Source organism: Nymphaea colorata, chromosome 7, assembly GCF_008831285.2.
Source record: "Nymphaea colorata isolate Beijing-Zhang1983 chromosome 7, ASM883128v2, whole genome shotgun sequence".
Taxonomy (NCBI): Eukaryota; Viridiplantae; Streptophyta; class Magnoliopsida; order Nymphaeales; family Nymphaeaceae; genus Nymphaea; species Nymphaea colorata.
The window spans coordinates 15,465,711-15,478,457 of record NC_045144.1 but is presented as its reverse complement, the minus strand read 5'-3'; the positions used below and the strand labels follow the sequence as shown (position 1 = coordinate 15,478,457).

Here is a 12,747-nt window from a genome sequence, read left to right as displayed (position 1 = left end):
CTTCAACACTGCAGCAACATCTTAGGGGAGGCTACAACAAGGAATTGTAAGATATTTGGTTGCAAACGACAACGGTGTTAAAAGAAGAGAAAAGCCCACATAACTGTTAGATAGCATCAAGTCTTTTGGGTGAGAATCAAGTCTTTCGGGTGAGAAGGAGGTTAACAATGCACTGCCTGAAAAAGAGACCCAAAGGCCCTCCTGTTCCAAGGTCTTGGCCTCTAAGTGCAGGGCTATGGAACACCCATCAACTAGAGTGTGATGATCCCATTATGTGTTTACACTTCAGGAGAGTAGCACTCAAAAAAACCAAACCAACGGCCTTTTACACGACTACTTCCCCAACTGGCCATGTTGTAGCCTTTGGGCCAGATAGCATCAAACCTTGTATTGCATAAGTAACAAAGGTTTCATTTGAGGAGACATAGGTTACTCTTTGACATCCGCATAGTGCCTTGGCCTTCACTAAGGAAATATTTGCATCTTTACATTTTTTGTTTATGTCAAGATGATGTTGAAGAAAATGTATGTATGTGTGCGTGCCTGTGTATACATTATATAAGGAAATGAATTCAAAGTGACCATATTATCAGACTAGCTTCTCCTACTAATTTTTTCTTGCTTGCTTATTCACGTATTTTTTTTTTCTTTTTTGGCTCCTTTCTAGTTTTTCTTTCTTCACATGACAACAACCCTTTCTATCCTATGAATGGTCAATGTTAAGGAAAATAGATACTTGAAAATATAATCCTACTTTAGACTGATTTTATTCCTTACTTCTCATATATATATATATATATATAGATAGATAGAGAGAGAGAGAGAGAGAGAGAGAGAGAGAGATCTGCATCTCCATGAAATCACTGCTGCCCAATGCAATGCATCATACGACATGCTGTGAGAGGCTGCAAGATTTAATTTGTCCAAACTTGGATGGAAAAATCTAGGAATCCTATATATACATACATACATAACTATAACTTATATTTATTAATTAAGGTAAACTACATAGTCAACATATTTGCTTAATTTGCACTCCTCAAATGTATACAAACTAATCAAATTAATCAGCTTTAACAGAACGATAAAAGTGATTCTTGAATAAGTGATATTCTCTTTGGAGTAATCCAATTTTTCTTTGTAAATTTGGACCTGAACAAAAAGTGATCTGCTATGCTAGAGTTGAGGAAATATAGAAAAACTATCTGCTATGCTAGAGTTGAGGAAATATAGAAAAACTATCTTTTATGCACTAAAAGATCTGAATCTAAACTAGTTGTTATTTAGCATGTTGGTCAAGTTCTGATGCAAATCCAATAATGAGAATCTGATTTAGTAATTACAAGCATCTCATAAGTGAAAAGCCGCAGTTTAGGGAAAATTTTCATATATAATGTGCTTTTGGCCATAATTGGCTGATTCACCAAGTTGGCTCGGGAATCGCCCGGGTCAACTAAAATCACTAGAAAACCTGGTCACAAGTCAAGGTTGGCCTGGCTCCCCTTGGCCCACCCCAACTTGGCCCCAACTCGGCCTGACTCACCCGATTCAAGTTATTTTAAAACTTAACCAAGTTAACGAGTCAACTCACCAAGTCAATGAGTCAAGTCACTGACCCGGTCATCACTTGATCTGAGTCTGAATCATGAGTTTGCCAACTATGCTTTTGGCCTCTTGAAAAGGAGGCCCTGCTGTGGTTTGGTATCTGCAGGGTTATCAATATATGGGCAGCACGTGTTCTGTGTCGTAGGTCGCGTGGGTTCTCAATAAGTCATGGAACCAACACGGAGTTCCAAAGGGGCTGGATGGATCTGAGTCTTTCATCTCTGTCTCTTTGCATATATGAATATGATGCCAATAGGCACAGTATGAGCAGTATGATAAGCATTGGTGGTTAGAAAGCTTTCCCATACGAAGTGGCACTACCCATATTTGGCCACATATATGGAATCATGTTCACAAGAAACAACAAACTTTTCATATCTGCTGCACATTAGTTCCTCGTGCCAAGCGGCCCTAGAAGAATGAAGGGTTGGATAAGCGCTTTAGCCTTCAGTCGGGTGGTGGTTCTCCCCTGCTCACCCACAAGACATGATTCAACTGATCTGCTTGGGCTTGCACTGAACTTCCCTATGACAAGTATGCTGTTTGCAATATACAGTAGACTTTCTCTACCCAGCTTCTAATCAGCAAAAATACATTGCCAATTACAATAGATTAGTGCACCGGTATACTCTAAAATGCAATATTGTTTCATCAACCTTATGCCAGAGGCCATTTATGCGGCCGGTCATTAAAACTTAGCTCATGGATAATATTGTATCAAGTTCAGGATCTGCACATGTTAAATCAGTCGAATTCCAGGCATGCCATAATGCAAATGGCACTTAATATCTCCCTTTTTTGGGGGAATTCAGACACTAGATTAATTGGATGCAAACTTAAGCGAGAAAAAACGTTGTGTTCTTTGGAACAGCAGAGTTACATTTTTACACAACAAAAAGATCACACAATCCTTCTAATTTACAATCTTTAGTTTCAGCGAGTACTTCACTTGCCAGGAACAAAGTTGGTGGCATAGGCCCAGGCATTGTTGTTGACTGGGTCTGCCAAGTGGTCAGCCAGGTTCTCCAAGGGACCCTTGCCGGTCACAATGGCTTGCACAAAGAACCCGAACATGGAGAACATGGCAAGTCTGCCGTTCTTGATCTCCTTCACCTTCAATTCTGCAAATGCCTCGGGGTCATCGGCCAGACCCAGTGGATCGAAGCTACCACCTGGGTACAGTGGGTCGGTCACCTCACCGAGTGGTCCGCCAGCAATGCGATACCCCTCAACTGCACCCATGAGAATGACCTGCGTAGCCCAGATGGCCAGGATGCTCTGAGCATGGATCAAGCTAGGGTTGCCCAAGTAGTCAAGTCCTCCCTCACTGAAGATCTGAGCACCGGCCTTGAACCAGACAGCCTCGCCGAACTTGACTCCGTTCCTAGCGAGCAACTCAGGGAAGACGCACCCAAGTGCACCCAACATAGCCCACCTGGCATGGATCACCTCGAGCTCCCTGTTCTTGGCAAAGGTCTCAGGGTCAGCAGAGAGACCAGCGGTGTCCCAGCCATAGTCACCAGGGAATTCACCGGTGAGGTAGGAAGGAGCTTCACCGGAGAGGGGGCCGAGGTACTTAACACGGTCTGGACCATACCAGGGGCTACCGGAGGAGACGGGCTTGGGCTTTGCAACGGACTTTCTCATTGTGACACGGCCATCACCGAGAAGCTCGGAGGAAGATGGAGCAATGTTGACAGCCCTGCCTGCGAGGGTGGGAGAGGAGAGAGCCATGGTCGCCATCTTTGGAGTGGGTGAGGGTAGGTCCAAGGATGGTGGTAGATGAGTGGGTTGAGTGAGCGCTTGAAGTTGCCTAAGGCCAGGCGTTGCCTTTATATACGCTGTGGAGGCAGTGAGGATACTAGCCATTGTGCCCACATCATCCAATGAAATCAGTAGCTTGGTTGTGATTGGTTCTCTTGATTTGTGAGGTCCTTGAAAATCTAATGGTCAATATTTTTCTGATTTCACGGGCCCCACATGTGCAAAATGGATCGGATCAAGTTGCAATGCAAATAAGGGTTGAAACAGGACAAAAACGTATAAAGGGCGCAGTTTCGAGGTCTACTTTCACATTCGTTGCATAGTTGTGAGGGATGTTAATGGATTGGATTACATTCAAATATGTAAACTAAAATTCATATCCAGATCTGAATTAGGAATCTGATTTAACAATCTGAATCTGATTTTTATATTTATAACCATATCCAAATTCAAACTTTTAACAACATCATGCCGATTTTCCATATGTGAAATAGTTGAATGTAGGACTTTTATTTGAAACTAAATCTTATGCAAATGCGAATCTGAATCAAATGTCACTTCTTAAATATGAATCCGATCCAATTTTTTAATTGATGTATACATTTTTTTTATATCTGATGTTTTCACAATGGCGGTCTATTATCTTATCAAACTGGATATATTGACATCTCTAACAGTTGCGGCCCCATTGTTGGTAAGTTATTTCAGAAATTAAAATGCCTAACTGGAATTATTGTATTGGTGAGTAATCTGGTTGCATGATTGGATCCAGTGTTTGAAATTACAACAATAATGACCTTGAAAAGATAAAGAACAGCCTCCTTTTTTTTTTTACGAGAACAAAAAGGGAAAATAAAAAGTGATTTTTCTCATTTTCTCTTGGGGGCCGTTTGATGGCATGAAATTATGAAATTGGAAATATATTTCTGGAAATATATTTTCTGAAAAAAGGGAATGAAAAAAATATTTCCGATTCCCATTTTGATGAGTGTGTGATAACTGAGAAATATATTTCTAGAAACACATTTCTGTGTTTGATTTTTAAGAAACATATTTCCAGATTTCCAAAAATACATTTCTTAGTTTGATATAAGAAACTTATTTCCTGCTTTGGTTTATGCAGAGAGAAATTAAGGGTTGCCATGTTACCACACACCGTTCCGAACACACATGCGATTCATGGTCAGTTGCGACACACCGTTCCGAACACACATGCAGTGTGTTTGACTCATGACACGAACCAAGGTTCCGTATATTAGAATAGAATTGCATCTTCTGCAGCTTGCGTGGTTATTGATCAGCAAAGAATTTTTTTCAAAGCACATAACAGAATAAATGCTACACCTTCCAGTTATTATTAAAGCTTAATGATCGATAGCTTTGCATTATTGTGATTGCATGACTCTTTGTGGACCGGTAGTTCATTTTTCATAGGTTTTAGTACTTAATAGGATCATTTGAGTCATTAATGGAAATATGACCCAAAAAGAATCCATAATAAACAAGCTAATCATTTGTGTGTGTATATATATATATATTAAGAGCCACCCACCTATCTAACGAGGACCTTAATCGAACATGATGGACACTTAAGAGGAAAACAAAGAGAAAAATATAATAGGTATTTTTGTCATATAATATGTGTTCACACATTTTCTCTAGTTTTTTTCTCAACTACCCATCTCTTTAGATGGATGACTTTAATTAGATGGCTGGGTGAGTCTCCATTCACTAACTCCAACTAACTAGTATACCATTTGAACATTAAATATCTTACCTTCTCTCTATAGAACGACTTTGACATAAAGCATCCAAGACATCTTTCTCTTGGACGACCTGAGAAAATTCAAAGTTATCAGTCAGGAAGATTTTTTTAACTTAATATATAGAACATGCCAATATGCCCATTAATCATGCTTCAGGGCATTGACATATCCCCCCATATTTTAGTATAAAGTTTTCTTTGACTCTCAAGTTAAGGTAAATAGGAGTTGCATTCTTATATATATATATATATATATATATATATATATAGAGAGAGAGAGAGAGAGAGAAAGAGAGAGTGAGAGAGAGAGAGTAGTCAATTAATCACATACTATGATCAGCTTGTTTTGGTAGTTGGCAAGGTTTCCCATATGAGGTGGCACTGCCCATCATTGGCCACATGTAAAGGGAGGGATAATGACAAAGCTTTTAGATCTGATCCCCACTAATTACAATACCTAAAACATTTTGGACTGTTCTGTTCATCCATTTCAACTGTTATTTTTTACATTATAAATGATGCCAAGTTGATCAAGTCCTCAAGAAGGTTGGTGTAATGGATGGAGCAGGGCAGACGGTTAGTTTCCGTTTTAAATTCTCGAAGAGTTAGTTCTTTGTACTGCAAAAGACTAGTTACATATATACAAGTTGAATTATAGACACCAAAATCAGGCCTTGTACCTTAAGAGGTCGTTGGATGGCCACAGGACACGTGAGACAGGACACGTGAGACAGGACACGTGTGTCTTGTGTAATTGATTTTTTTATCAAACGCTGTCTACAAGACAGGCTAGACAAGACAGACGACTTGACAAGAGTATAAATAATTTTTTTGTTTCATTCTGTCCCAAGCTAACCCTCAAAATAGACAAGACAGAACACTTCCTCTCCCACCCTTGATGACCACGAGCACTGACCCCTAGCCCTCGACGCCATCTCCTTCTCTCCCCTGTTGTTTACAAGACAGGCTAGACAGGGCAGATGACTTGACAAGGGTATAAATATTTTTTTTTGTTTCATTCTGTCCCGAGCTAACCCTCAAAACAACAGACAAGGCACAACACTTCCTCTCCCACCCCCGATGACCACGAGCACCGACCCCGAGCCCTCGACGCCATCTCCTTCTCCTCCACCTCCGCCCCCATCTCCCCTGCTTTTCTCCTCTTCTCGGCCGCCAAGCTGCCTTTCTCTTCCACCTCTGCCCCCGAACTGCCTTTCTCCTCCATCTCCACCCTCGTTTCGGCCCCCCAGCTGCCCTAGTTCTTCCTGTTTCAATCCTTCTCCTCCGTTCCACGAGCTGCCCTAGCCATTCCTGTTTCTCTCCTTCTCCTCCGTCCCACGAGCTGCCCTTTTTGTTTCTCTCCTACTCCTTCGTCTTCGCGGGAGGGCGACCGCCGGTCGCTTTTGTTCTGTCTGCTGAAAAATATCTGTCCTCTGCTTATTCTTCCTCGGCTCTGCCTTCTCCCCTTTCTCTTCAGTTGGAATTTTCCGCACCGCGACTCCAAATTCCAGTAGGATTTGGGAATCAACACGCAACTGTTATTCATTTCAATGATTCTCGTACGATTTTGTTACATTCTTAGTAGAATTGATTAATTCTGCCGATTTTGTGGAAAACGCCCAATTTCTGTTCGAGGAGAATCGAGATCGCAGAACAGAGAAAGCATCCGACGGATTACGGCACTCGAATCCTTTGGCATTGATTCTTACGGGAATTCCGGCTGTCGAGCAAGTGATGATATGAATTCCAGGTGTCTGCAGAACATCTCGACGCAATCTTATAATTTTCAGAGTTCACTGGAAGGAGCAGTCGATTTTCTAAGTTCCGCCTGTCGCTGGAAATCCATCTGCGACAGTCGACTGAGACTCTCCAACCGCCTCCCCAATTCTGAACAAGATTGGGATCCTCGGTGATTCCTGTGATGCATTTCATCCCTGCGACTTGTTCAGTTGATATTTTGATTGAACTGTAATAAGAACTAGTACCAGTATCATTTATTTCCGAGAATCATGGTTACTTGTTAATTAACTGGTTTGTGTGGTGTGGTCCTTTGACAACCAATGCTTTCTTTCAGTCCAACCATGGAACATAAACTTCTTATCCCTTTTCATGGTAAAATTGCTAAAAGTAACAGTAATTTAACTGCTTTATAGTAGGGTCACTAGTAACTATTGAAATGTGCTTACAGTTTGCTGGTTAATGGATATTTTTAGAATGGTGACAGTAATTTGAAAATGCTATTGAAATATGGGATAGAACGAATAGATCGGACATGACAGAAACAAACGTTCGACATGATGAACAGAATAGAAAGAACAAACACACACAAAACAAACGCCAGGCAAAAAGAACATAGTATTTTGTTTCTAAAATCATCAAACGGTGGACAAAGAACATCATTGTCCACAAAGACAGGACAATAGTGTAAAGGACAGGACGTTCTGTCCGTCCTATCCCAATGGACAGCAATCAAACGACCTCTAATGCGCTTGAGTTTGCTAAATTCTTAGCTTGCACCAATATTTTTTTGGTAAAACATTCTTCTACACTATTATATATTTCCATGTGTAGATTCAGAAAAAGAGAAAAAAAAATGATACATATGTGCAGATCTGGTAAATGTGAACTTGATGAACAGTGTTTGCCGGCACTTTTAATTCTTCCCTTTTCGTCTATCGCACATCACATTTAGAATATGGGGATTGGACATACAGTGGCAGAACGAGGATTTTTTTTAGCCGTGGGGCACTTGGGTTGGTAACACAAATTTGATGTAATCTTTCAATCATAGCAATGCGATGCTGCAACATTGTAATGCGATTTTGATAGGCTGACGTGGGCAGAGCCAACAAATAGCTTGATAGTGTCGACAGGATGTTCATAATTTTCTAATGAATCGATCAATAATTGGAAACCACAAAAAATCGGATTTTCATTTCTAGTTCGTTGCTGGGTGCCGATTTTCGTGTTCTTTATGTACCAGAAAGCAAGATATTATTTTTGTTTTGAGACAAAGCGACATATAAGTAGAATTACTCGAAAAACTAAATAACAGGAACTTCCATATCGTGAAAAAATTATCTAAATAAATCGTGTCCTAATTTAAAAAAAAAAAATGAAAGAGAGATCACAAGCAAATCAGTACACTTTACACCATAAGTTTTTTCGAAAACTTATATATATATATAGGTTTCGGGTATAATTTTGAAAGTATGGTTTGGCCCTTGCGATGAAAAATTCTGAGCTCCTCCCCTGGTTGACTCGGCTCGGTATGGTCATAAATTTATATAATACATTTGTTTTCAATAAATTGATGAAGAAGATAAGTATGTCGAGACTTCATGTTTGATTTTTCCATCAACTAAAAATGAACAACTAGTAAAATTTGTGTTATTTCACGATTCAATATATAACAAACTTTCGTTGACTTGTAATTAGTTGACGATCCCAGCTGACTCAACACTCTGGACTCATGAGCCCAGTGACAATCCTAGCCGACTCAAGTGACTTGCTACTTGGATCAGCGAGTTTGCCAACTATGGATACCGCCCAAATTTTTCTATCTAAATATTGAATGGTCCAGAATATGGGGCACTTAGCATGTTGGTGTGACTATTTGAGATGTGGATCCGGTAACTACTGACAATTGTTCTATGGAATCTGAATTGGACCTGGCCCTACTATTTTGAAGTCCATAACTTCAATGTATTTGACCATTTGAGATTCAGACACAGATTGTGACTCCAAAATTGATATCAGTTCTTAGAATATCTGACTGTGAACAGAACAAAATAAACATATCAAGATCCAATCAGATAGCAAATCCAAATCATTTGCATCCACCGACAGTATGTGGACCATACTGTTGGTATGGTAACTCAATTAAGATCTGCAACCACCATATACGTTACCTTCCCAGCTCCTATCAGCAAAACTACATGACACCAACAATAGATCAGTGCACCAGAGTGTTTGAAACTCTTAAATTGAAGGAGATCAAAAGTTTAGTACTAAAGGTATTAAGTAGAACAAAAATACCTGTATGCTCTAAATTGCAATAACATTTCAATAACCTTATGCTAAAGGGCATTTATGTGGGCATTAAAACTCAGTTCCTGAATAATGTATCGACTTCAGGATCTGGATATACTGGATCAGGCTAATTCCAAGGCATGTCAAAATGCAAATGGAAGTTAATACATATGCCCGTTTTATGGGGGAACTCAAATACTAGATAAATTGGATGTAACATTAAGCGAGAAAAATGGTTTCTTTTGAATAGCAAAGTACATTTTTACACACCAAAAAGGATCACAGTGCTTCACATTTACAATCTTTAGTCTCATTGAGTGCTTCACTTGCCGGGGACAAAGTTGGTGGCATATGCCCAGGCATTGTTGTTGACTGGGTCAGCCAAGTGGTCAGCCAGGTTCTCCAATGGACCCTTGCCAGTCACAATGGCCTGAACAAAGAACCCAAACATGGAGAACATGGCAAGTCTGCCGTTCTTGATCTCTTTAACCTTCAACTCTGCGAATGCTTCAGGATCATCAGCCAGACCCAGTGGATCGAAGCTACCACCTGGGTAGAGTGGGTCGGTCACCTCACCGAGTGGTCCGCCAGCAATGCGGTATCCCTCAACCGCACCCATGAGAATGACCTGTGTAGCCCAAATGGCTAGGATGCTCTGAGCATGGATCAAGCTAGGGTTGCCCAAGTAGTCAAGCCCTCCCTCACTGAAGATTTGAGCACCGGCTTTGAACCAGACAGCTTCACCGAACTTGACGCCGTTCCTAGCAAGCAACTCAGGGAAGACGCACCCAAGTGCCCCCAACATCGCCCACCTGGCATGGATCACTTCGAGCTCCCTGTTCTTGGCAAAGGTCTCTGGGTCAGCAGAGAGACCAGCGGTGTCCCAGCCATAGTCACCGGGGAATTCACCGGTGAGGTAGGAAGGAGCTTCACCGGAGAGGGGGCCGAGGTACTTAACACGGTCTGGACCATACCAGGGGCTACCAGAGGAGACGGGTTTGGGCTTTGCAACGGACTTCCGCATTGTGACACGGCCATCACCGAGAAGCTCGGAGGAAGATGGAGCGATGTTGACAGCCCTGCCTGCGAGGGTGGGAGAGGAGAGAGCCATGGTGGCCATGTGAGGATGTGGGTGAGGGTAGATCCAAGATTGGCGGGCGATGAGTGGGTTGAGTTGAAGTTGGCTGAGACCTGGCGTTGGATTTATACACGCTGTGGAGAGGGCAGTGAGGATGCTAGCCGTTGTGCGCACATCATCCAATGGAATCAATATCTTGGTTGTGATTGGTTCTCTTGATTTATGAGGTTCTTGAAAATCGGGCGGCCAATATTTTCTTGATTTCGCGGGCCCCACACGTGCAGTTCACCCATTTATATTTGGACTTAGGAAAATGGATCGGATCAAGTTGCGATCCAAATAAGGGTAGAAACAGGACAAAAGCGTATAAAGGTCCCACAAAACCGGTAAGTTGAAAGGATATTGGTGCAGTTCCGATAGCTATCATGCATCACAACGAAAGGAATAATCAATCCGAAATCTGATTTTCCAATCTGACTCAACATTCATATCCGAATCTAAATCTAAATTTGAAACTTAATTTGCTCAATTTTCAATATATAAGTGCATTGAACGTAGGAAATTTATTTAAAACTAAATCTGAAATCCCTGAATCGGATCAGATATTTATGTATGCCAGAAATACATCAGATGTCATTTCTTAAATCCGAATTCAATCTAATTTGTTAATTAGATATTATATTTTTTTTAAAACGGTTCATTCATACATCCTATAAGATAAAAAAGTTATTACACCTACATAGTTGATAGGTTATGTCAGAAATTAAAATGCCTAAGAGGAATTATTGCTATCAAACCTTCATATATCAGACTTAATGGCAAGTATTTGGGCTGTTTTCCCCCTCATTTCCTCCCTCTGCCCGCAGCTCCTCCTCGCTCGAAGAGAACGCCTCCAAGAAAGTCCCCTGGCTTCCATATCCCACAAAGAGATCAGTCCAAGCTGTCTGATATATGTTAATTAGATATTATTAAAATGCCTAGCTATCATGCATCACAACCAAAGGAATAATCAATCCGAAATCTAATTTTTCAATCTGACTCAACATTCATATCCGAATCTAAATCTAAATTTGAAACTTAATTTGCTCAATTTTCAATATGTAAGTGCATTGAACATAGGAAATTTATTTAAAACTAAATCTGAGATCCCTGAATCGTATCAGATATTTATGTATACTAGAAGTACATCAGATGTCATTTCTTAAATCCGAATTCAATCTAATTTGTTAATTAGATATTATATATTTTTTTAAAACGGTTCATTCATACATCCTATAAGATAAAAAAGTTGTTACACCTACATGGTTGATAGGTTATGTCAGAAATTAAAATGCCTAACAGGAATTATTGCTATCAAACCTTCATATATCAGACTTAATGGCAAGTATTTGGGCTGTTAATTTTAAGAGATCAGATGGTAGAGACTAAGGTGAAGATATAGATGGTAAACTGTTCTTTAATCACTATAATACCTACCAAAAAAGAGAGAGAGAGAGAGAGAGAGAGAGAGTCGATGAAATGGGAATGCACAACAAAATTTGGGGACAAAAAGAGAGAAAGATAAAGAGAGAGAATCCAATAAGTTTTCTTAAACGAAAAACTTGCCACCTTTTGGAGGAATTCTGGCCTCTCCAAAATAGCTTCACTTCCGTATTTTAAAATTAATCTCTACTGTTTGAACTACTTAAAAGCCACTTCCCATATGATTTCCATTAAGTTTAGTATATAAAAGTCACTTGACAACTATCTGTTTTCCTACAAACACATGCACACGCTTGCACTTGCTCTCTCTTCTTTTCATGATTAATCATGTAATACTTAAATTTTGATTTTTGTAGCGGTCTATATATATGACAATAAAAATGAAGGTATAAAGTTTAATTCATTTGATTATATTTTTTCAGGTAATTTTCAAAACACAACTAAAATTCTCGCAAAAATTAACACATAACCTTTCAGTATGTAACTGACATTGTTCGAGAATACATTTAGACCTTGATCCAATGGCTGGCGGTGAGAAAATATTTCAAAGAGAACTTTAGAGCGCCCTTAATAAAGAGAAAAATATTCACCCAGTGGCATCGATCATAAGGACTACTTTTGAAAATGGTTATGTACTAATACCATTGGTTATAATTCTGATGTTTACGAGGTAATCTAATAAACTTGAACTTTTGCTTTTATTCAATGTATTGAGTCATTTTCGCACATTAAACTGAATCTAACAATTAACAGCATCAATACATTTGGTGTCCTTTTCTATAATGATCAAATCTTACATTTTGTTATTAAAATTTTATTAGATTTTTTAAGAGCTTAAATAATAAATATTTGAAAACCAAAGAGGCCTCTACTTATGATTTGATGAAAGGGATTAAATAATTCGTATCAAGTTCAGGATCTGCATATATTAAATCGGGCTAATTCCAGGCATGTCATAATGCAAATGATAATATGTCCGTTTTCTGGGGGAATTCAAACACTAGATCAATTGGATTTAACA

At 39.7% G+C, this 12,747-nt stretch overlaps 1 protein-coding gene across 1 annotated transcript; it reads right to left on the bottom strand.

Annotated features, from left to right (window-relative positions):
• Nucleotides 1-2,441: 2,441 nt before the first annotated feature.
• Nucleotides 2,442-10,358, bottom strand: LOC116257149 (uncharacterized). The gene is made up of 2 exons (XM_050078623.1): nucleotides 9,493-10,358; nucleotides 2,442-3,523 (listed from the first exon to the last, which is right to left on the bottom strand). The coding sequence occupies exons 1-2, from the start codon at nucleotides 10,284-10,286 to the stop codon at nucleotides 2,551-2,553; spliced, it is 1,767 nt and encodes a 588-aa protein (XP_049934580.1). The 5' UTR covers nucleotides 10,287-10,358; the 3' UTR covers nucleotides 2,442-2,550.
• Nucleotides 10,359-12,747: the final 2,389 nt, after the last annotated feature.